This window comes from Struthio camelus, chromosome 1 (genome assembly GCF_040807025.1).
Source record: "Struthio camelus isolate bStrCam1 chromosome 1, bStrCam1.hap1, whole genome shotgun sequence".
In the NCBI taxonomy this organism is placed as follows: Eukaryota; Metazoa; Chordata; class Aves; order Struthioniformes; family Struthionidae; genus Struthio; species Struthio camelus.
The window spans coordinates 96,995,310-97,019,819 of record NC_090942.1 but is presented as its reverse complement, the minus strand read 5'-3'; the positions used below and the strand labels follow the sequence as shown (position 1 = coordinate 97,019,819).

The following is a 24,510-nucleotide window of genomic DNA, read 5'->3' as shown; positions in this document are numbered from 1 at the left end:
CAGCTGAGCCATGGTGCTTGGAAGACAGCCTTGGATGAAAACAGCCATGCTGGAGATGAATCAAATCTCAGAAACATATGTAAGAAAGAAGTTCTGAAATAATTTTCTTTATCATGTGCAATCTTCCCACTAAGAACTGTAAAAATAGGCCCTTGAACTCAGTAAACCCGTTTTCGGGGTGATGCTGTAGGAGGGCATAGCCAGTGCTTTGAATCTGACCTATGTTTGATAAAGTGAAGTCTCAGTTTGGAGTGTTGTAGCTCCCTAATGCTTGTAGTCTTCAAGATAGCTATACAGTGTTGTTGAAAGGACTCTCTGGCTTGGTGTTTCTTCAGGCTTTGCTTTTAGTTTTCCATAGGGAGAGGTGGGTTGCAAAATCAGCATTTTAAACCATCCCTAAAAGTTCCTAGTAATTTTGAGCCAGTTTGTAATGAAGGCAGGAATCAGCCCCAGGATGTAGAATCATATTGAGACTTCCTCAAATTCAGTGGGCATTCAAATATGCAGTTTTGGTTGAGCCCATCCCAACCCCCAGTGTCCTCTGTTTTAAGTGAACAACTTGTTTGGAGTTATCTCGTTCAATGCAACTCCCACGGAATGCCTGGGCTGGGTTTGGTACATGCATAACTTAACTTTGAATTCTGCAAAAACGTGCAATTTGGATCAGGTATTGCCCTCTCTTTTGATAAGTTAATTCTCTCCTCCTGCTCGGCCCCAAATACCAGTTTCTACCAACTCATGATTTGTAATGTGAGTTAAAATGGCTTTCATTTAAAGACTTTACATGAAAAACAAGAATGCAGAAAAAGTTGAAGTGAACACCTGAAAGAAAATGCTCCAAAATGGTTTCTTCTTTTGTTTACAAGAGGTAGCTGTAAGGCATCTGGCACACTCTCCTCTGCTCTTGCTTTAGGCCAAGACAATTAGGCAGCTAACCCCAATACACTGATGCAATAAGCACTTGTTTTCTGAAACAGTGCTATGGGACCTTCCATACTTTTTCTAGAAACACTTTGGTACCGTGATTTTTTTTTTTTTTATCGTTCCTCTTTTGTTTTTTGAATTTCCCTGTCCCTGCCATTGCTGAAATACTGTAGATAAGGGAAAGCATGGAAGCCCTCTGCAGACAGCAGTCCTTTCAAAATGGTTCCTTCAAATACCCGCCTTCTGTGCTCAGCTTCAGTCATGAACCAGAGGGAGGTAAGTCTGAAGCTGTGCTCTGAGCTGACTAGACTTCCTGGCACTGAGGGCAGCCTGTCCCAGAGGGTAACTAGGATTATAGTGCTAGGAAAGAACTAATCAGGCCCTGTGACCTCTTCATATATGTGTTTGCTCTCTTGGCATTCAGAAGGGCAAGCAGGGCCTGACCTTTTCTGATTAAGTTTCTAAGTAAAGCATCTGATTTTGAGTGAAACTATTGATTTACCCAGTCTTGTTATTGTCTGTGCGAGAAAAAAGGAGGAAGAAAATGCTAGACACCACACTGTGGAGCATGCTCTTGCCAGTTTTGAGGTGTAGCTTCTACCTATTCCTATGTTACTGCTGTGTTGGAAGAACCTAATAAGAATACTCTGTTGCATGCATCCATGAGGGAGGATGCGTCCATGTCACAAACTATAAAAAGAAATGTGACTGGGCAGGTGTGCCCTCTGCATTGGAAGTGACCATTGTGCCATTAGAAAGGTTTTTATGAGGCCTTCACTTCAGAATATTCCTTCAGTCTTTAATGTTTAGAAATCTATCCCAAACTATATTGAAGTCATGGCTGTGCGTGCAGTTTGTACTACTGATTTCAAGAGTGTGATGGTACAACAGATCCAACGTCCAAAAAACCCCAATGAGAAAGGACAAGGAAACCATTTCAGAAGGTGTGGCAGAAATAGAGCTAGTTGAGTAGCAGATCAAATTATTCCCAAACACCTTTAATAACTTTGTGGGTTTTTTTTTCTTGCATAGGGGACGGTAAGAGAAGAAGAGGTAGAAGGAAATTTGAAATTTAGAGGAGCAGTTTAATTAAAACATTACTATAGAGAGCTGGTTACAACTCATTTAAATATATGCAAATGAGAGATTTTTTTTTCTTCTTACTCTGGTGAAAATAACACTTTTCATTTTTCTGTAATTCAGACAATACTAGCTATGGCTCGTGGTTCAACCTAGCGCTCATTAGCTTGGATTTAACTATCAAGTGAGCAGGACCTAAGAGAGCAGGGACCCTGATTAAAAGAATAAATGGCCATGCAGCAAGCTCTGTGTTTAAGCGAACTTTCCGTTGTATTGTATTGGAACAAAACCTGCCGAAGCCATAAAAATTTATTTTCATTGGTAAAGTCAGCTAATTACAATGCTGATGTACTATAAAAAGGATGCTATTTTTTTAGACAAGGCACTTTAAAAGAGTTTTTTAAATTGTTATTAAAGAACCTGCCCCATGCGTCTGTCTTAAAATTTCCTTTTTTGGGAGAGTCCTGAAGTGTCCTTTGCTTGTCTTCATCAGCACAATGCAAAATTCTCACTTTCCAATAAATATACTTATTTTTATCTCCTTAGGAAAAAAAAACATTAAAAAGAGCATTGCAATGTCTGTTGTACAGTTCATGGCCTGCCCTACAGTAGTGTCCATGGACTGGGGCTGTGGGGATTTTTTGTTTTGGTTTTAATGCAAAAAAACGGCAACCGCTGATGCACTTTGTTTATAAAGGATTGAAAATATAAAGGAGTCTTTATTGTTTAAAGCGTCATACTACTGGTTTGAATTGCTTCACTGTAAAGGCTTGTGCATTTTTGAGAAGGCAAATGACCAAAGTCCCTTGACTGAACAGTGGGAGAAGGAGGCATGGATATTTAGGTGGCATAGGAAGACTTTCTGCATCTGGCCACCTATTGCTTGGATAGCTATTAGAAAACAGACACAGGGCAGTCAGAGGCTAAGTTGTTCTTTTCAGTATGGGTATCCATGGTGGTAACTTCCATGGTGACGGTAGTCATCTTGGTAACCTTCCTGGTATCCCTGGTGATAGCTATGGTAACCGTACCCACCATACTCATCATCTGGGCACTGCATGCCGAGCGATTGCTGAATTGTCATTTCCTGACGCCGAAGCTGCATGGAATCAATCAGATCATACACAATTGCCATAGACCACATTGGAGAAGGATACCAGGATTTCACGTTTCCATCTTTCCCGACTAGCAGCATGGAGAAGTATTCTGGGCTGATTTGGAAATAATTTCGGATGTCTTTCACCAAATTGGCTGGGATATCTTCTCGGTCTACAGTAGAGCTTCCTAGAAAAGGATCAGATTAGATCAGGAACAGCGTTGGTGTTATGGTTAGGCAAATAAACAACAACAGTTAGTAGGCAAATTAGTCAGCAATGTAAGACAGAACATAGCCCAGAAGTTGGTAGTGTAGGATTCTTGTCATTTACAACTCAGGTTTTCCTGCTTCTGAAATGAAAGGTTGCACTAAAGAAGTGTTTTTAATAGGTTTATTAGCTTTGGTGAACTTGTCTTTGTTCTCTAGGCTGAAGCTACCAGAGGATGACATGCCTGTTCTTTGTCGTCCAACAGCCCTGCACGTCTTTGGCTTCTGTGCTGCTTGGGTTACTGGTTAACATATGCAGAAAGTACAGGAAAAAACCGCTGCAGGGAGAGAAATCACTAGAATTGGAGTGTGATAGCATGAAGCATGTCAAGATTAATTTGCTGGGTCACTAACAGCAGTATATAGCCTCACTCTTAAACTGTCATGGTAGGTAGGATCCTTGAATGTGGCAAATGACATGTCCACTTTTAAAAACATGTTCTAATGCAGATCTGGGGAACTCCAGGCTTGGAAGTGTAAAGTCTCCACAGGGTAAATGAGTAGAAAATATAAGATGACTATGAGCAGTGGATACCTGTATAAATATAACTGACTTGGCAACATGACTCTTATAATAAAAGTGGTATTCTGCCTTGCAGATTTCATAGAGTTCTCTGAAGTGGGTCAGCAAGCAGATGGATAAGGGTGATCTAGCTGATACAGACTATGTGGCTTTTTCAAAAGCCTTTTGACAAAGTTGTTCACTAAAAGTAATTCTGATAGCTAATAGGTTAAAAGACAGGAAACAAGGTAGGAGTGAATGGTCAATTTCTATACCAGAGGGAGGTCACTAGTGAAGTCCCACAGCTGTTTGTACTGGGACTAGTGCTACTCAATATATTCATAAATGGTGCACATAATGGTGTGAGCACTGAGGTGTGGAAGTGAACTGAGGGTATGGAGATATTTGGAACAGTAAGGACAGGGGAAGACTGTAAAGCCTTATGAGGCTGTGTGACTGGTCAATGACAGAAAAAAACTATTCAGATAAAAGTAAAGTGATGCAAATGGTGAAAAATGCCCCAACCTCACATAAGAAATGGTGAGGTCTGACTGCTATCACTTGGGAGCGGGACCTGGGGCTTACAAGAGAGTTCTGTGGAAGGTTAGTTCAGTGCTCACTGATGATCAGAAAACCAAATCAAATGTTAGAAACTGAGGAAAATAATAAAAAACAGAACAGTATCATCGTGCTGCTATAGAATCCTATTGTTTGTGTACATCTTTCATACTGCATGCAATTCTGATTCTCTCATCTCAAAAGAATATGGTAGAATTGTAAAAAATTCAGAGAAAGGCAACAAGAATCATCAAAGGTTTTGAATGGATTCGGCGTGAGGAATGACCAAGTAAGCCACAGCTCTTCAGTCAGGAAAATAAATGGGTTGGTGAGGAGGTCTACAGAATAGTGAATGTCACAGCACAGATGAATGGAGGTTAACTGTTCACTTTTTCTTCTCATGCAAAGCTATAGGGTGCATGCTCAGATTAAATAAAAGGCTCCACAGGTCTGCTAGGTGCCTCTTGTGGGAGGATGTGGATGCTAGAAGTTAACATGTATTCAGTGGAAGATTAAACTAGTACACTGAAAAGAGACCTATCAAGGGCCACTAAACGCATAGGGACTACAGTTAGGTCATGAAGTTCTTCAGCGAAAAGTGGAGGCTGGGAGAGTACTTAGGGGAGAAGTATCACATGTGCTTCCTCTGTTTTACTCTTTCTTAGGCACGGGCTTGTGTTTGTGCGGGGCTAGAAGGACTGGCGTGCTCTTATGTATGGAGCTGTGAGAACTTTGGAGGAATGAATAAGCTCCTGTCTTTATCTCTCCATTGATGGAGGTGGTCACTAGGATTAGGTAGCAGAGGAACCCGTAGCCTTTGAAGTGAGGCTCACCCTGATAGTGAGATCTCCTGAGGAAAGCTACAGTGAATCAGCCTACTGGGATGCAAATGGAAGGAAGATAATGAAGGACCTATGTAAGAGAAGCTGCTGGGTCTATGTCCTATTAGCATGCCAGAGCCCTGCAAACATTTGAGCATATAAAAGTCCCAGATGTCCCTTATCTTTGAAAGCAAGGCAGACAAAAGAGTGGATTTGGGACTCTGTGTTTAAGCTGGAGATAAAGATGTGAGACGCCTTCCAGATAATCCTTGGGATTTTCTGGTCCTGATGAAGCCACATACCTTTTAGCACAGCAACATCAAGAAAGCTTTTAAGAAACAACGAAGAAGAAATAAAAGCAAACAGAGAGAAACAAAAGAAAAAAACACTTATGTCATCCCTCAAAAAATTACAGCAAAGAAACACTCTGTGTAGTGCTTCTCATAGGTAGTACCGAAGAAGCTGGAAACAGTCACTTACCATTAATTGGATACAGCTCTAAGACACCACCAATATCTTCTCCAAGTCCTAGCAACTTGAGGATAGTTATGTGGCGCAAACCTGTGAAGGAAGTGAAGGAAGTCTTGAGTCAGAGCAGACCTTTCTGCTCATTCACGGGCAGATTTCAGTTTAATTGGCCAGGTCTGTGTTTGCTAAATTAGAGGTCGGTCTTACCAGCCCTCTATGAAGAAGAGAGTTACTGATTTCACTCAGATCTCTGTCATTCACATCATCTGTGCCAAACATGGGAATAGGCTAGCATGTCCAATAAATATGACATTAGTTGCATAAAGGCTGCCACTGGTGTCCCAGGGACAACAGCGTTTGGTGTGATTCTATAGCATGGGGATACAAGCTTTAGACACACCAGTAAATTGCAGAGTCCGTCCCCAAAATTTATAATGTCTGTGCACTGTTTGGATCATAAGTAAAGTTCTTAGATGTCAGCTACGCAGTGGCAAACTGTTTAGAGGTGGAATAACCTGTCACAGTTAAGCTGCAAACCGCTGCAAAGTATGGCTTAGAACAGGCATTTACTTATTTCATTTGTTCTGGGCAGAGGCTTGAACTGTTGTCTCTGCTTTGAAAAATGAGCTTATGGACTGCCGAAACTGTTTGTGAAACACGAGTCTGTATGATCTACAAAATCTTGATGTAACTGCTTTTAGGACTTGGAGATAAGATGCTTTGAAATACGTCATTTGATTAAGAACACCTGTTGAAGACAAATGGTGAGGAACTCACTGGATCTGCTTCAGGCTCTCCCTAACAAAGGGTGGAGGGAATTAACTTGTTTTGGTCATATTCCATTCTTCAGAATGCATTTTACAATAGTTCGTATTGCAAGTTTGGTAGCTATCAAATAAGATGATGCTGAAGCTCTGAATGAAAGTTGGGTGATTATGAAGAAAGAGATGGTGTAGCAGTGTTCTGATGTGCAGATCCCTATTCAGACACAATTAAAGTGTATCAAAATAGTGGCTTTTCTGTGGGACCTGTTTCATTATGGTGTAGGAGTCAAGCCTGGACACTGCATGGTTCTTGCATGATGAGGGGCCTAAGTTAGGCCCCGCATAGGCTTCATAATGGAAAGAAAGAAGGGTGTTTCCAGCTCTTGCTCCTAACTGCCTCTTGAAGGAGCCCATCCTTCCCCCCTGACTTTGTAGTTGGATCTTACGTACCTCTTGTTATGAGGCTGGGAGGGTCATTATTGGATTGAAGTGGTCTGCATTAAGATTTCTTACAGTTTTGGGCAGTGATGAAAGAAGGAGGAGAAAAAAGCTGATGCTCCATGCATCTCCCTGATACCTGTCCCACCCCTGAGCTGGGTATGAGAGGATCTGCCCTTCTCAAAGTGTTCTCATTAATGTGTGCAATTAGAAGAAAAAGAAGAACAAGCCCCAATAGTTATATTACTTCTGAAATACAAATCCAAAAAGAAACTTTAGAGTGCTAACCTTTCCTACCTTGCACAAAGGATTCTAGGGAACACTTTGTTTGGCTATCAGGGCTTGCTGTACTACATGCTTAGCACAGTATTTTCCATTTGTGTTTGGAATGGCTACAGCAAGCTTTATCAGACTCCTCTGACTGTCTAGGCTCAGACTTGAGCAAAGGAATCCATCACATCACCAGGAAGGATGTGGTTTTGGGGAGCAAGAGCATAGTTTCCTTTGACTCACCAAAATTACAGGCTTGTCCACTGAGGGCAGCAAGCTGCTGGGAATAAGCCCAGTCCTCATCACTGGGAGCAGAGATCACCACCAGCCGCCTTCTCCATCGGAACCTGGAAAGAGAAGGGAGTGCAACAGGGCACCATTATGGCACGTGATTTGAGTGCCCTCAGCATTTTTGTTCTCTTTAGGGTGAGATATGTCATACCTCTCCCAACTTCTAAGTAACAGCTGGATGGGAGATCTTCCCAGTTCCATCCATCACTGAGAAAGGATAAAGCCTGTTTCAATTTTGCAACTCCAGAACTGTCAGAGAAACATCTGCAGTTTGGCTGCTTGGCCAAACTAACACTGCAAAACTTACGATCTTTGCTCAAAGCCACCTTTAGTAGATTTAACAATGCTGAGAACTGTATATTCAAGGGAAAGAAAAATTCCTGTCGAATTTCTCACTAGACTTTTTAGCTTTTATGCCATTCACTGCTGCTGGAACTGCTCAGTTATTTTGCAGTCCAAAGGCTGTCTGAGAATTAGGGTGTATCTTCATTTCAGACATAACTCATTCTTCTATGTAAATACTCAGTGACCTCTTTTCCTTCTCTACCATGCTCACTCAAAATATCTTTAACATGAGTTTAAATCTGAGCTTGTTTGTATGGGTCTGTGTGAGCCTGTGACTATATAAAGCATGTATGGGGCAGTAGGATAAATCCTGCATTTTTCTTTAATAGGGTGTTCCCCATCTAACTAGACTTTTGCCCAAAGGAGCACCTTAGCTCCTTCCATTGTCCTCTCAAAGAAAGGCAATGACAGAGGAACACTTGTAACCTCTTTCTGACTATAAGGTTATTTAATACTCTCCAAACAACCCCTTTTTTGAATAAAGGTACTTCTTCACTAAACCTAAATAAATCAAATTTACAGGAATTCACAAAGCTGCAGGAATATTTTTATAGCAGGAAATGATCTTTTAAATGGATACAGATGTTGCTCTGCTACAGTAATAGCCTGCCTTTCTGCAGCACCATATAAAGATCTCGAAATAAAGGCTAATGCGATGGGTCATTCCACTTGGAGTCATCGTTCCACTTGAGAGAAGCAGAAAATATGGTGGATCTTGCTCAAAATTGCAGAGGAAGTTGGTGAAAGAGCAGAAGATGCCTAACGCCCAATCCTTATTGACTGACTGATGCTCTGTGTATTTTTCTTACTAAAAAAAAAATCTAAATACTTGAAAAGCAAAGCTCCCCAATTTTAATCTGGCTCAGAAGGACAGGTTATTTTTTTGAAAATGGAAAAAAAAATCATCTTTGTATTATTTTGTATAGAAAAAGCACCTGGTTGCCTATAAACAAGGACTGAGAATTAAAGTACTGGATCAGATTATCTCTAGGGCATAAATCAGGATGAGTCTTCCTTGTGAGCTCCTTTAAGATTCTCTAATCGTTCTTTTTTATTTTGTGAGTATTTTATCTTTTAATAAATTTTTAAATAGTTAGGGAAATACAACCATTGGAAGATGAACTGACACAGGAGACTGTCTAGCAGCTGCAGTTGCATCGCACAAAAGACGTACCTATTTCACTAATTTCCTTTTCACCTGTCTCTTCTATGCATAGGACAAAGCTCACCCCTTGGCAATGGTGGAACAAATCACAGAAAGCAGGTCTGGAAGAGATTGTCTGGTCCAGTAATTTCTCCTTGCATGCCACACACCCCTGAAGTCTACATACTACTTCTAAGGGATTCAGGAAAAATCAGAACAGCAAACCCTGTTGACTAGAGGCTTCAATTCACTACCCAGCCGTTTGCAACTCCTTTGGAGATGCACAGAGCTAAAAAGGGTTGAAAACTGCTCATGCTGTCTCTCTTCCTGGCCCAAGCAGTCTCTATACCTGTACTTGTTTGGGGCCACATCTTACCAAAAAAAGCATTCAGCTAGTCCCTGACACTGGAATGAACTAACACTAATGTACAGGGCAACACTCTTGTCCTGACAACACCGCCAGCCCCTTCCCTGTGTGCACGCTGCCTTCCTCTTTGTTATTTTACATCCCATTCTGGTTTGTGAGTCCAGCCAGCAGCGCAGCCAGTGACTAGGTGTTACAGGGGGACTGCCCCCAAACTAGAGGCTCTCCTGCTGATACATGTGGCTTTCAAGCCAGCTTTGGCTCTCATGGTTTCCTTTCGCACCAGCCAGGCTTGTTAAGTCAATAATATTTGCATTATTGTAAGTGACCTCCGCAGTGAGCAACACCAGGGAGATGATAGTCTTAGACAAAGCTGAAATTAATCTTGCTGAGAATCTGACCAGTTGCTGTGGTTGGTGAAGTCCACTCAGTATTTAAAGCCTGATGCCTGTTTAACAGACAGCAAATGTGTTCTATGCAGCAGCAGTTGTTTATAGATGCACCAATCTGCATTTTTGCTGCCTGTTTTTCTGAAGAGTATTTATTACTAGGGCTATTTGCAAGCAAAGAAGGGTTTGGGGCCTGCTGCTTTCCGACACAGAAGCTCTTTATTGTGTCAGACAGCTGTTCCCAAACTGTGGTTCTTCTTGGTGGTCTTGAGGATGAATCACTCTGAGAACTAAACAGGAGGTGGTGAGGAGGGTAGGGTGGATCTTGTTAAAGGTTCTCTTTCTGTTGAAGTGGCCATTGAATTTTAAAATGTTTATGAACCAACAACTTATTCATTTGCCTGTCCACGTTGCTTCTTTCCCACTCAAGTCATAATCCAGCATGCTCTCTCAGTTATTTTTATAGCCATCTGACATTAACAATGTGCTTCCATGGATTCTGATGGTAGGTGAGGAGGATGCAGTAGCAACAGGTAAAGCCCTGGGTGACAGAATAGTCCTAATTCATGCAAAATACCCTGTAACAGAGAGGACTCCAGCAGCGCAGCTCTGCTGTGGATCTGAATTTCCCCACAGTCCAGATGTGTTTATCACCCAGAATTTAGGTTCCACAGGTAGATAAGCAACACAGCTTATAGAGACTACATAAATTTGTCTCTCTGCAGGAGCTCTCTCATACATTTTACAAAAGACATCTGCAAGGCCTTTAATACTGTGCATGACTAATACTGGCAGAGACCAACAGTTATCTCAAACAGGATAAGAAGTTAAGGAGAATTAATTCCTGATTCAAGCTACATGGAAGGAATTAGAATGGGAATAATAAGATTGTGATGATGATTGAAACACATAAACATTGTGGCTTCCTACATTCAAAATTATGAGCTAACATCTGTGAATTAATCCTCATTGCTCTTCTGGTGCAAATCAATGTTGTTGTCCCCATGTCACAGCGGGAGATCTGAGGTACAGAAAGTTAGTGTCCAAAAAACATGCAGTCTGCCAGTAAACAGAATGTGCATCCCAACTTCCAGCGCTTTGTTCTGTACAAGACTGCATTCAGCTATGGCTACATCTCTGTATATGCTGAACATTGTTAGTACAGGGAGATCTATACAAAGAATCATTACAGATACTGTTGGATGGGTATTTTTACAATAATAACATTGTTATTAGGACTAGCAGTAGATAAGAGCAGAAGGTAATACCTGGATAAGAAGCTCTCAAGGGATTGCTTCTTATCTTCTTTGCAGACAATGCCCTCTTTTTTCTGTCTTTCCATGTCTTTAATTCGTGACTGGAAGGTGTCGATCAAATCAAACACGGACTTCATTGCTATAGGTACTTCATAGTATTGCTATTAAGCAAAAAGCACAGACCCAGAAAAGAATGCAAATATTAGCAGTCTTTATGCATGTATCACAGCACTGCAGGATATAAGGAGATTCAAATATCCCTGTTTACACCCAGGTAACAAGGCCTAAAACAGACTATAAAACATGGAAAATATATTTGTTTTTGCGGTCAGACTGCTCTTGGAAATGACATATTTTCAGTGTTTCCCCAGTGTGATAAGGCTACACGCCAGACCACTGCAGCCAACAAATTGTCGTTATGTTTTTTTGTAGGACCACTGAACTAGCACACTGTCTATATGCAGTACAATATCATCCTGTGCTCTCGGTGACCCTGCCTGAGCAGAGGGTTGGACTAGATGATTTCCAGAGGTGCCTTCCAACGTCAACCATTCTATGTGATTATGTGTCTGTGAGATCCTGCTGAGCAGCCAAATTGTATGTTTTAGAACACTATGTGCTACATTAACCCTCCTGCCAGCAATGACAAAATCCTGCGTCAGTCTCATGTGCCTCACAGACAAGCCTGTAGTGGTCTCCTATGATTTTTCAAATTTTTCATAATTTCCCAATGATTTTCTTTCCAAGAGCCAAAACCCTCACCTTGACCTTCATGTCGGTGTCTGTCAACACCATAAAGAAGTCATTGTAGGTCATCCCGTACTCTTTCCTCAACTCACTGATGAGCTGCTGGTCCACAAGATCTTCATCCTCTATCACTTTCATGGGCTTCTCATTATCTTAATATGAAAAAGGAGAAATAAAAATAGTCATGGAATCATACAGCACATTGCCATTAGCTTTATCTTGAAAGATATTAGTATTTTCAGAAAATCAGACTGCGCTAGGGCACATGTAATTCAGCATTCAATGTTTCTACTTGCTTTTGAAAAAACTTGGTTGCCTGCTCTTTTTCGAAGAAGTCTTGGAGACTTTTTCAAACATATTTATACCTGCACATTCACGTAGTAATCATTCACCAGCTCCTGAAATTTAGCCACTTCTAGAATAGAAAATAAAAGCTGTTCAACAGTTTAAGACAGGATCTAGAAAGCACCATATCCAAATAAAACAGCATAGTGAATTTGGGCCAGTAAAATATAGTTAGCACAAGTGGACATTGGCCAGAACACCAGAGTTCTAACATTTCCAGTCTTGCAAAAATGACATAGGAGGTTTAGTGACTATAAGAAACCAGAAACTCTTTATCTTGAATACAGCAGTTCCAGCTCTCCAGTCCTTTATAAATACCCTGCTATATAACTCCTCCATCTCCCTCGCACATGATGATCTCCCATTCTAGCACCCTGACAGAATTAGTCAAATGGAAAAGAAAAAAGCTTTTTAAAAGATTTTTAACTAAAACCTTTATGCCTCTTTTCATATGCTTAGTATGATAAATGACTAATAGGATCTTTCCAAAACTTTCACCCCAAACCATAACTTCATGACAAATACCAAAAGAAATTCTGAGTATGCATTTACAGAGTTACAGTCTTGTGACTAAAGAGAGGAGTTTGAAACAGCTACAGTACAAGCCTGTGGAGGTACTGAAGTTTCTTACTTCCCCTGAAAACAGGGTGTGTTATGGCCAAGTCTTCAAAGGCTCTATGTCATGAACTCAGCCTCAGCTGTGATATCCAAAGCTGAAAGCTGTGACAAAGCTGAAACAGGCCTCTGTATGCAATTGTGGGCCTGGAACGCTAAAGAGAAGGCAAATCACCTATGAAACAAAATGGAGCACCTGTCACCTGAAGACCAAAGAGCTCTTTGCAAATGTTACTTGCTTATGCCCTACACCATCACTGGGCTATAAGTATTTATATCCTCGTTTAGAGATCTCAGTCATGGCTTAAGTGATCTGCCTGAAGTCAAACAGAGAAGCAATTGCTGATCAAGAATGAGAATCAAAAGGTACAACTTTCCAGTACCCTGCTCCACCGTTATTCACTAGCAAATAGACTTGAGGTGAACTGATCTGAATTATACAGGCAGCACCAGAAAATATTTGTTCAATAATTGATTTACATATTTTGAAAAGCTTTGGTTCATTAAACAATAAGGTATTTTAAATACATTTTTAAATGTCCACAAGCTTCAGGAGCATATTAATCTGATTCAGATTTTACATTAGGCCCAATCTCTGTGATAAACTGAACAAAACTACTAAATCCAAACTTTGGGAAGATGTTTGGATCAGAACTTGACCTTTAGATTTCACACCTCAAATCAATTTCTTATAGGAAAAAAAACCTCAGCAAATATTAAAATTGGTTATAGTCATCAAACTATAGACATAATTTATATGTTTACACATGGTTTTGTGTGCCTCAGCTGAGAGTTTCATAAAGGATTAGAGGCAATGTTATAAACTCCCCATTTTCTTCAGGATTGCTGGCCTTGCTAATCAATTATTCACTTATTAAAACATCTGTAAACCATTCATCAGTGCTTCGTAAGCACTATTTGTCTGTAACTAATGGAAAGTTTGACTTTCCATTAAAACATGAAATAAAAGTTCATACTGATGCTTGCAAACAGTTCCCTTCCAAAGCAAGATCAGAATTTTCTTCCTGGAGTATCTGGAGGCAGAATAATGCAAGAGATGGTAGTATGAAATGTGATGGAAAAGAGCTGTATGGTGCACTCCCTTAAACAAACTGACCCATGACATTCTTTTGCTTTAAAGACTGTAGGTATCAGCATGAAGATAGCACTCTAAGATTCCATGGTTGGGAGATTTTCTTTCAAAACTTATAATGTAAAGGAGAAAATTAGACTACTGCAGTGATAGAGAAAAATGCTTTTTGAGGAAAAAAAAAAAAAAGAGCCACAAGGGCTGGCCTGCCTTGCAAACTTGGAGGGGATTTCTAGGGAGAAAAAGAAAGAGTTGATCTGAAGACCTCTCTCTAATTCGTTATTTGTCGCTAACCTCCTCTGTCATAAATGATGTCTGAGATTAGCATGAAGAACAACAGAGATGAGACTGTCTGCTGGTACCTGCCAACTCCTCTCTCACTTTGCTGAAAAGGTCACTGAAGGAGGGTGGAAACTTTTTTCATACATCTCTAGCCCAGCTAGAAGATGAGTTACTCTTTATAAATAATTCAAATGAGGTTATAAAGAGATTTAGCAGTTGCAGCAGTACGGTAGCCGAAAAGGTTATGTATTGGCTTTGGTTCTAAGGTAGGTGGGTTCTAGCCTTTGGCTGATGTTTAGTTCACTAAATCCCTACTCCCAAGAGTCGGGAGAAAAGATTGCTAGGCTAACTTGGGATGAAGAGAAGGACACTGCACTGACACTCACCATTTGCCTCATTTCAGTCGGAAACTGAGAAATGCTCTTTGGTTCCAGTGTGAGCTGATCTAGGCCAAACAGAGTGTTAATGAACTCTCTTTCACTTACTACATCTGAATGTATTTGAAATTTCAGATGAAAAGTCTTTTTTATAGACTTATTTGTTGCTGTCATTTATATTTCACTAGCACTGAAAGGCCATGCAAGCAGGACGGGGAGGGGAGAGAGGCAGAGGGAACAGAAAAACATTTATATTATTTGGACTTTTAAAAAAGCTCAGTATTTGGTGTTTTGGGCACAAGTTAGGTGACCTTTTCATTTATCTGCCAAGGTTCAACCTATACCCTTCTAAGTCTCCTGTGTTCAACAAGTTAATTCCTCCTGTCTGAGAATTCAACTGTTATGCACTTGTGTGGTTTTGGGAAGGTTTGGGTGTAGGCTAAGGTTGGAACAGGCTGAAAGAGTATGGTCTGTGTCAGAGTGAATGTCTTTTTATTAGCCAGACTGGAGCTATATATAACCCTTTAAAGACCACTGACAGGCAGATGGGTCTAGGTGCACAAACAGTGACCTTGAGCAACACTGGCCTGACGTGGAAAAGTCTGTTCCACTCCAGATGTGACAAGGAGGTGTCAGAATGGACATTCTGGCTGGATTTGTGACTCCCCATCCTCCTGGAACACAAGGCCCCTGGCCCTCCCCCAGGTAGGCTCTCAGAGTAGTAGAGGCATGGCAGAAAACCAGTTATAAATCTGTGATCTTCTGGCTGGTTGTATGCCAGACCTGAAATACCCTGGAAGAGACTGTTGTCCTGAGCTTTCCAGTCCATCACACGTCTCCCAAGGTCTGGTAAACCCAGATAAACTTCCAGAGGAAAGATGTGGTGGAATCATAAACAAAACTAATAGTTTGTGTATTATTTCTTTGCCTCAGTCCAGTAAAGCACTTAAGCTGGTATTAACCTTTAAACATAGATAGCAACGGGATCATTTACATGCTTCAGGTGACACCTGTGCTTAAGTGTTTTGCTGGACTGAGACCTGAAGTCTTTGTCCAAACTCCGCTGAAATCAAGGTGAATGTTCCCACTGACTTTGGCAGGCTTTCCATCAGGACCTGAACGCTGACACTAGTTGTTTCACAGCTGCCTAAGAAAGATGGCCCCACATGTAAAGCAGGTGGCTGTGGATAAGGCTGAATGAACTATGTTGTAAGACCTGCATAGTCCGTTTTATATTGCCCCCAAGAACTCTGGCTTCAATGAGAGGAACATCTTTACAATATGGCAAACCTTTTAACGTCGGGTATGCTAGAGCAAATTTGAAAGGTCCGTATCTAGAGGCTGCCGTTGAAATCTCCCTCTAAATCTATGTCTGTTTGCCAGTACAGAGGGGAAAATGTGCCTGGATTTCCCCTTGGTGTGGAGGAGCATACTGACTTTGCGAACATCTCAAAATCCTAGCTTTTAGGGCTAGGAAAACCGAGGAAGAAAGGAACTGGCAGCAAGGGGTCTGTCTAGTAAGCTTCTCTTGTCTGTCTTGTATTTAGCCAGTGTGTGCCTCTGTAAAAGGAAGCTTTTCCATGACCTTGTGAGATGGTGCTCACAAGTCAACTGCAACCCAGGAGTGCAAAGGCACGAGAAAATGTTACGTTGCAGGACAGGCATGTAAGCATGTTGAGCTTGGCTTGGGCCACATTTTGAATATGGTCCAAGTTCCCTTCAGCTTCTCCTGCCCCATAGCTTCCTCTCCTTCATTGCAACATTTCTTTAGGCAGTTTTTGAAATGTGCTAGCAAGTATCTAGCCACCCATGGCTGTCTGCCTGCAAAAGCAACGGAGGGGCATTGTGTTAGGGCAACCGTTCCGTTAAACAGTGAGCTTGGTACTCAAGATAACTGAGAGAACTGAGCCTGACCTTGTCCTTCAGTCCCATGCCCCCATCACATTTTTCTGTCTTTCACTGTTTCGCTGTTTTACTGGCTTTAAGAACTCCCACAAAGAAAGCTGAAGTTGCTCAAGTTACAGCACTGGAAGCCTAAAGATGGAAAATACCAGAGACAGTTATGTAAATACAAAAGGGGAGTAGTGCGTATGGAGGGAGAGGGGGTGGGCTAGAAAGTGCCACAGCCTTGCTTAGAAGTTTGCCTGAGTTGGGGAGATGTCTCCCTTTGCTGCCTGTATTTTGCCGCCCATGAGATGGAAAGAAATTATTTTAAAAAAAGAACCTAGCTGGAAGTGGTCAATTTTCATGCTGCTGTTGTTCATGGTGCCGAAAATTGTAATGACTGAGATTTTCCTCGTGGCCATCTTGCAGAAGCTCTCCAGATATTCGTCTCGCTGCTGTACATACATGGTGTTGTCCGCCTTGGGGGTCGTGATCAGCTAGTTAGTGGCAGAGACAAAAGATCTTGTTTAATATAAGGAATAAAGCAGATGAGTATTTAACTGAAGGAGAACAAGTCACTGTCTACAAAGTGGGATTTCTTTTCCACAGAGCTGTTGACAGCTCTGTGGCTTTATTTTATTTATTTGTGGTTGGAGTGTACCTTTAGGTGTAAGCCTGACCCAAGGGTGGTCAACCAGCCAGAAGTAAACCTTAGGAGGCATGGCCAGCTGGTGGCACCAGTTCCTCTGCTGCCTCTCCATAGTGCTAGCAGAAGTGGCATTGGAAGTTACAGAAAACCATGTGCACTCCTATTATGCCTACCCTTCCCAGTCCTGTCAGGTCTCCCTCCTAGGCTTCAGGCATGCAGGAAATCTAGAATTGCCCCCACTCAGTCATACTGGGTGCACTAGGAACATTGCAGCTGCTCTGTCCCTGTTCCATGGTCTAGGCAGGGCTCCTGCCTGCCATTTTGACTGTCACAGTTGAAGCACAACTGGGCTACACAAATACTTATTTAACTGATGGCCACAAGAAGAAGACCTTGAAGATATGATGAGGTCATTATGATTTCATCTGAAAACTGCTGATTTAGCATAAGTTTGTTCCAAGCCACTTTGATGTCTTTTATTTGCTGAGAAGTCATGGCTATGCAGGAAGAGCAGAAGGAACAATCACAACAACATAAGTATAAAAAACTCTACAGTTTATGTTACTCTGTTTATATCAAAGCTTCCTAACAATTAAAAAAATTTAAATTTTAGAAGATTTAAAGCACACAGCTTATATCCTTCACCAGTCACTGGGATGCAGACATTGCAGGTGAGGAGGGGTGAGTGTAACAACATGCAGTAGCATTGTACAGCAGTCTCCAGCAGAAAGTGGAGAGGAATGTTCTAACCTTAGCAACATAATCATTCTAACTGGTAGCAGTGAACTGAAATCAAATACCTGTCACTGATACCCCAAACACAAAGGGATTTGGTATCTGGATCCAAATTTTGTGGTTTAGGGTCATAAATAACCACCAGAATCCTTCAACTGCAAACTTATGCTTCAGTATGTAACAGGTGCAATCGTCTTCTAACCTTAATTTTGTAGGGCCTTGAGGGCTAATTTTTATGATACGCTCCTTATAAATCCCTGAAATGTAAGATGCATTTATGGGCTTATAAGATCCAACTCATCTATAGAAAGCCCCCAGCAGAACTATAGCACTGGGACATGAAGGTAAATGAGAATCAGGCACAAAGAGGTTCTGATTTCTTGGCCAAAACATGTAATGTGTTGCTTGCATAGAAATGCTTCAAATGAAGAAAAGGATTGTAAAAAGAATATGAAGACTCAGATCAAAAAGACACCGTTGGCTGTATTGTCCTCCCAGTTTCAGAGGCCTTAATTAGGAAACCTATATGACGTATTTCAGCAAACCTTGTAGAACAAAGCAGGGAACACTTAAGAGGCAAAGCAAAGATCAAACCAAAGTTTTGCTATAGGAATGTTTTAACCTATGCAGTATTAAAAATGCTTCTAGCCTAAGACCTCTGTATGTATCTGCATTTGTGTGCATGTGTGTGGATGCGTATATGCATGTATGTGCATGTGTGTATGAATGACGTGTTATATATAAACTGTCAGCCTGCATTTCATCACCGTGAGAAATAAGCAAAAATCCCAAGCTCACTAAGCCGAGACTTCTCAAGGCTAATAAGACTGCAAAAATAACCCACCAAGGAGGGGTGGGGCAGCAAGACTCAAAATCCATATGTTTGTTTAGTTTTTGCAGCTGGGTTCTGTATTTGTTATCCATTGAATTTAAGGCAGAATAGCCTTCGAAATTCTGGATGTATGAAATTCACGCTGAAATCTACAGTCTGAAATCCTTAATGATGCTTAGGGACTTAAAAACCCAGCTCTCAAAATTCTCATTTATTGGAAGAGGATTGAAACAATGCCCTTGAGAGCCAAAGCCTATTAAAGTGACGGAATGTCATAAGTATAGCAAAGCAATGGATGATAACTCAGGTGAAGCCACTTCTGGAGCAGTGGGGGCTTATTCTTTTGAAGTTTGAAGACTTGCATAGACCTTCTTCAGTTTGAAGACTCATGAATGGCAGAGTTCATCCAACTGTTAAGGACCGACCCTAAGGGGACTGAACGGTTTGGCTAGACTGAGGAGGTCATATGAAGGGAGGGGATGAAACAAATAGGCACACGTGTGTGAATTTAAAGAAGCTTGAAAAGTTCTTTGTTTTGCACATGTGCCATGCATGGCAAAGAGATATGGATTTCAGCCACTGCCTTTGCTGATGGCCGAATCAAACCTATTTTCCAGTAAACTTCAGGGAAAGGAAGCTAAGGGTGATATTAGATACTGGAAAGTTAAAAGTACAGCATGGTATAATCATTTGTCTTCAGTGAGTTCTGGCCTGACTACCTGAGTCTGTGCAGCTGCTCTCTCTTGGAAACCCAGCTGAGAAGTGGCCTAGGATCTGAAAGTTCAAATTTCAGTCTGACCTTTAAGTTGCCAGGACTGTGTTGGTGCAAGGAATTATGTCTGTGAGCTTTGTTTTTTGGTCTTTTTTCATTTTTTTTTGATTTGTCCTGATGTTGCACATATTCTTGGAAACCAGAACATTGAGATATATTACCAAGTTGCAAAGATCCCAAACTTCTATGCAATTCCTCGCTCTGAGGTTTCAATTCAGTTAACTGTTAGATAACAATTAGCTATTAAGCGATATTTGCAAAAATCAGTCAAATTCAAAATTTTCAAACATACAACTCCTCTCCACTTTCAAAATATTGGGGGATGTGATTCTCCTATTAGCTCTGCATAGCCTGTACAACTGAAGAAGGGGGAGGAGGAGAAGAAAGTTGCGTTCTGCTCAAGACTGCGAATCATCAGCAGAACAATTAATTAAGTTCCACTGGCAGAGGATGACATGCTTGCTATTTGTATTGGAATAAGGGGCAGGAACATCAAAACTGTGCTTGTGACACTGACCATTGGGCAATATTTGTCAAGCAGGCCAGCTTGCTGTGGAATAATTGCAAGAAACCAGCTCCCACAATAATATTTTTGAAGAGCTAATTTTCCAAGTGTACCTTTCAGGGTATGTGCCATCTGCCAGAGAAAACATTTGTACTACAGCTAAAACTGTTTCCTGTCCCAGGTGAAGTGTTTTTTTAGATAAGTAGTTGGAAAAACATACAACACTATTAAACCCTGGGAGAAGTAACTGTAGACCATGCTGTATTTCTAAGACTAAAAATTGCCAGTGAGTTATGGGTGTAATTAAAACAGCAAGAAAAAATACCAAAACAAAATAAACAGTTTGTGTGGGATCTCTGAAGGTGTCTAAAAGATCTTAATGCAAATTCCCATCAGAAATAATGGTAATTGTGGCAATCCTACCTCAAGGCATCTGATCATGCACCTTGGTGCATGTACTCAGTCAGACACGCTCTAGTACTGCCAAGCCATTTGATTTGCTTCCATTTTTAGGAAACTAGCGCTAATATAAAACAGGTATGCCAGCTGGCAGGACTTGCTGAGAATCGAAATGTGGTAACATTGGCAAGTACTACAAAGTGATGACTGGATGTAATCCACACTGGAACTTCATTTCATTGATCATAGCTAAACAGATCCTGACACCTGCATATCCACGGCAAACAAAATCATCTGATGGCTACATGGCGGCTCATGCAAATGACTGGGAAGAGGTTTTAGCCAAATTCCTGGCTGACAGGTGTTCATATTACATGTAACATTGCCAACACGAGGCTGTGAAAACTTCCCTAATGGAAATTGATCCTCTGGATCCAAAGATTTTACCTTTAATTACTCTTAAATAAAAGCAAAAAAAAAAAAAAAAAAAGATTATAATAGAAAGCCACCACAAACTTTCTGATCCCTTTTTTTTTTACTAGGAGGGAGATATGACTTCATTTATGAACTAAGATACAGGTGTACAAGTTACTTACAATGAGACGCCTTTTGCCTTCAAAATACTCCAGAAGGTCTGTCACCGATTTCCTGGGAGGGTGTAAGAAAGGCTTCTTGTTGGGCTTGGGGAAATCCTCGTTCTCAGTCCTGCTCCCCTTCTTGTTCTTCTTATTGCGGTCTTTGTCCTGCTTGCTCTTTTTTTCAGCTTTGTCCTTCTTAGACTGCTTCTCACTCTTCTGCAGTTTGTCAGGTCTCTCCTTCTTCTTTTTCTTCTCAGGTTTATCCATTCGGTCATGCTTCTTTGACTCTTTTCCTTTCTTTCGGGGAATATTTCCTGCTGCAATCTCTTCCTCTAAATGGGGACTAGTAGGCTTGCTTGGGACATATTTCTCTTCATATTCATTGCTCAGTATCTTTTCTTGGGCCTTCTTTTTCGGTAGTTTGGTCTTAGTTGGTTTGTGTTGCCCTGGTGTGATATTTGGGTCCCTGTGGTTATAGTCCTTCCTGTCTGTTCGGTTATCTTTAAATCTACCCATGCTTGCCTTTGTGTAGTGCACCGAGGGGGCTGTTGGGACTTCCGTGAAACTCTCGTAGCGGGAAGTTTTGCTTGGTCTCCGTGTAGCCACCGAGTTTTTATCTGGGTGGCCACGCTGCCGGTCCTTGCGGTTTGCGTTCCACACAGGAGAGTAGAAATCCTCATGGGCCGTTACTCGTGGTATGGTGGCCTCAGGGGCTACAGGCAATCTGTGGTACTCCGTGGTGGTATGCGACTTTGTGGTCCAGGTCCTCTGTGTGGTCGGGAGAGGTGTAGTTGTTGTTGTAGGCTGGCTTGCTGTTGTCACTGCACGTGTGGTGGCCCGGGTAGTTGTGGTAGTTAGAGGGAGGGTAGTGGTCCTTACGGTAGGCGGAGGAGGAGCTGCAGTGGTTATCATCAATTTCCTCACTGTTTTGGTCCTTGTTGGCCGATTATTGCTCCTCCTTGGCTCCTCCTTCCTTGCTGGCACCTGGACTTGTCCACTTCCAGGGGTAGGCCGGGTGCTGCCCCCATTATTGCCTTCCTCAACCACTTGCCCCTCCACCCCAGCTGCTTTGCAAGTCTGGATGAAGCCTTTCTGCCTCATCTTCTCGATTTTTCTGATGGGGCTTTGATCAATGACTTCATACATGGCCTCTAGCCTGACTGGATAAGGGTACCTTTCCTCCACCTGCAGAGTTTTCTTCAATAGCACCATGCCAAATTTCCCCTTCTCCAGCTTCAGAAAGCTCATGAGCTTAGGGATGAGGGCAGGATCCAGTGGCTGCTCCAGAATTTTACCTTCATTAGTTATCCTTCTGACTTTTCCTCCCTCTTCTCCTTCTTCATGGAACAAGACAATCTGCTGGATGTGCCTCTCAGCTAGTTCGCAGTAGACATCGTTTTTCAGCAGGCTCATCATGAGCCGATAGTAGCCCTCAGAGGCATGAGGGGCAGAAATGACCCAGACTCGGTTCTTCCCAGCAAAGCTGGCCAGGACATTAGGTGAACTTGACCCTGAAGGGAAACGCATCACTCGTGACTGGGATGCACTGGATATCCCTTCGTCTTTAATCATTGAGGACTTGGAGTACTTGGCTGCAGCCGTGAGTCTCTGTACCCGTCTAGTTCTGGTCCCCATGTTCCTGGCCTGTGGACGTACTTCCTCATGCACAAGATTGGCAGGTGCCTTTGGAGATGCTGAAGAATCCCTCCTGGTGGTGGGATGTTGGGGATTCGGGCTCAGATTCCTCAGGGATGCTCCAGACCTTCTCAGGAGGCTGCCTGGAGCCTTGTAAGCCAGAGGCACTTTCCTGACTCCATGTCTCCCTCTCTCTGCTAGCCTTGCCGTCTTCTCAGAGCTGCACACTAGCCATGCTGCCCATAGCAGGGCTAAGCTGAGAACTGCTCTCCAGTTCATTGTGCAATCTGCTTGTGGGAAGGAAGAGGAGAAAAAATTAGGTCTTAACAGTATGATGATATCTTGCATAAGTGATGAAAAAGCAAAACATGGACTGGCTTGTGTTTTAGTGATTTAAAAGTACTGATTACACCTCAGTCCTGTCCTGGTAGTTTTGTACATTTTACAGGTTATTTAAGGAAAAGCACAGAGTGGATCATTTTATGCAAAAATAAGATCATCCATCTCTAACATGACTCTGTCTGAAAACACAGAATGATCCATATCCTTCTCTTTCTCCCTTTCATGCTCTCACATACACATATACAAACACACACAGAGAAAGGCTCTGGTATATAGAGTAGAAAGCTAATAGTTTAATTGAAACTTACATTCCCAGGGAAGTTTCCCTTCCAGAGATGTGGTTCCAGCCTTTTTCCTTTAAAAGGAGAGCAATGCCATACAGCTTTGCTGCTGCTCAGTGATTTATCTTTGTGCAACCCAACAGGTCCCAGAGTCTGTCTGTTTCCCTGTCCCGCTTAACTTTCTTTTTTCTTCACCTTCTTGACAAGCAGGATGAGACGAATGGAAATTTCCTTTGGTATCTCTGCTTCTCCATTTACCTGCAGATCTGGCTTTTTTCTATACTGGTCATCCACACAGGCAGGGATTTCATTTAAGAAAAGGGAACTCCCAGCTGCCCCGAATCTCTCTCTTTTAAACTTCCCCAAGCCTCTTTCACATTCCTTGCTTCCTCAGTTCAGTTTAGCTCCTTTGTTTCCAGAGAGGAAAGCACCAGCACTAATATATTTTCCAGGCTGAAGAAAAACACAGGAATGTGATGTTGAAAAAAAAGGACGCTTCCCCTGCTCCCTTCTGCTCTCTTTAGACAAAAGCAAATTGTAAAAATCTCAGCTTTTCTTCTCCTTCCCTTCTTGGCTGGCTGCAGTCCCAGAAATGTCAGGGTAACCCCAGCCGTGCTCCGAACCAGCCTCTAACAACAGTGGCCACTGGAAATGGGGGAAACTTCACTCAGGATTTAACAGCTCAGCAGAACCCGCCTCCTCCCCACTCTGACACACGAAGGGAGGAGGAGAAGGAAGGCTCAGGGGGCTGAAACACTGCACAGCATCACAGAGCACTTCGGAGAGGGTGCTTCCAACCTTAACTCTTTCCTTCACGCTTCCCAGCTCTCCTGCACTCTCCCACCTCATCTTTCTCTTTCCGTCCATTATATGGAGACTGTCTGGACAACAAATTGTCCTGTAAGAAGTGTATTTCCTTGTGTGTGTCAATAACAGCTCTGGTGTTTAAGAGTTATTGGTTTTTAACCCCATTTTTTTCTGTCTCCTGCTCCCTTTTCCCCATTTGTTTACTTCTGGAGTTCTGCAGTGAAATCCAATTTCAGTTCACCTTCCAAGCAATTTTTCATTTAGGATCTCATGTATATCAGGACAGTCTTTGGTCTGGAAACATCATATGGGCACGACTATTTGCTGATTTTTAGTTTCTGAAGAGGTCAAGATGTTTGTTGTGTTACTGTACTAAAAGCAGAGTTGCATATATTTCTCATAAATGTGCCCTAGCTAGAAAAGAAAAGAAAAGAGAAAAGAGAAAAGAAAAAAGAAAAGAAAAGAAAAAAAAAGAAAAGAGAAAAGAAAAGAAAAAAGAAAAAAGAAAGGAAAAGAGAAGAGAAGAAAAGAGAAGAAAAGAGAAGAAAAGAGAAGAGAAGAAAAGAGAAGAGAAGAGAAGAGAAGAGAAGAGAAGAAAAGAAAAGAAAAGAAAAGAAAAGAAAAGAAAAGAAAAGAAAAGAAAAGAAAAGAAAAGAAA

The 24,510-nt window shown here is 41.7% G+C and overlaps 1 protein-coding gene across 2 annotated transcripts; it reads right to left on the bottom strand.

Moving 5' to 3' along the window:
• Positions 1 to 1,901: 1,901 nt before the first annotated feature.
• On the bottom strand, positions 1,902 to 23,772 carry CCDC80 (coiled-coil domain containing 80). Of its 2 annotated transcripts, none has more exons than XM_009675177.2 (8): positions 23,073 to 23,772; positions 20,806 to 22,709; positions 16,658 to 16,814; positions 11,740 to 11,876; positions 10,990 to 11,138; positions 7,432 to 7,535; positions 5,729 to 5,809; positions 1,902 to 3,288 (listed from the first exon to the last, which is right to left on the bottom strand). In XM_009675177.2, exons 2-8 carry the CDS (start codon positions 22,699 to 22,701, stop codon positions 2,942 to 2,944), a joined length of 2,871 nt encoding a protein of 956 aa, XP_009673472.2. In that variant the 5' UTR covers positions 22,702 to 22,709; positions 23,073 to 23,772; the 3' UTR covers positions 1,902 to 2,941. The 2 variants fall into 2 exon arrangements, with proteins under 2 accessions (XP_009673472.2, XP_009673473.2); XM_009675178.2 differs by having other exon boundaries at positions 20,806 to 22,712; positions 23,073 to 23,754.
• Positions 23,773 to 24,510: the final 738 nt, after the last annotated feature.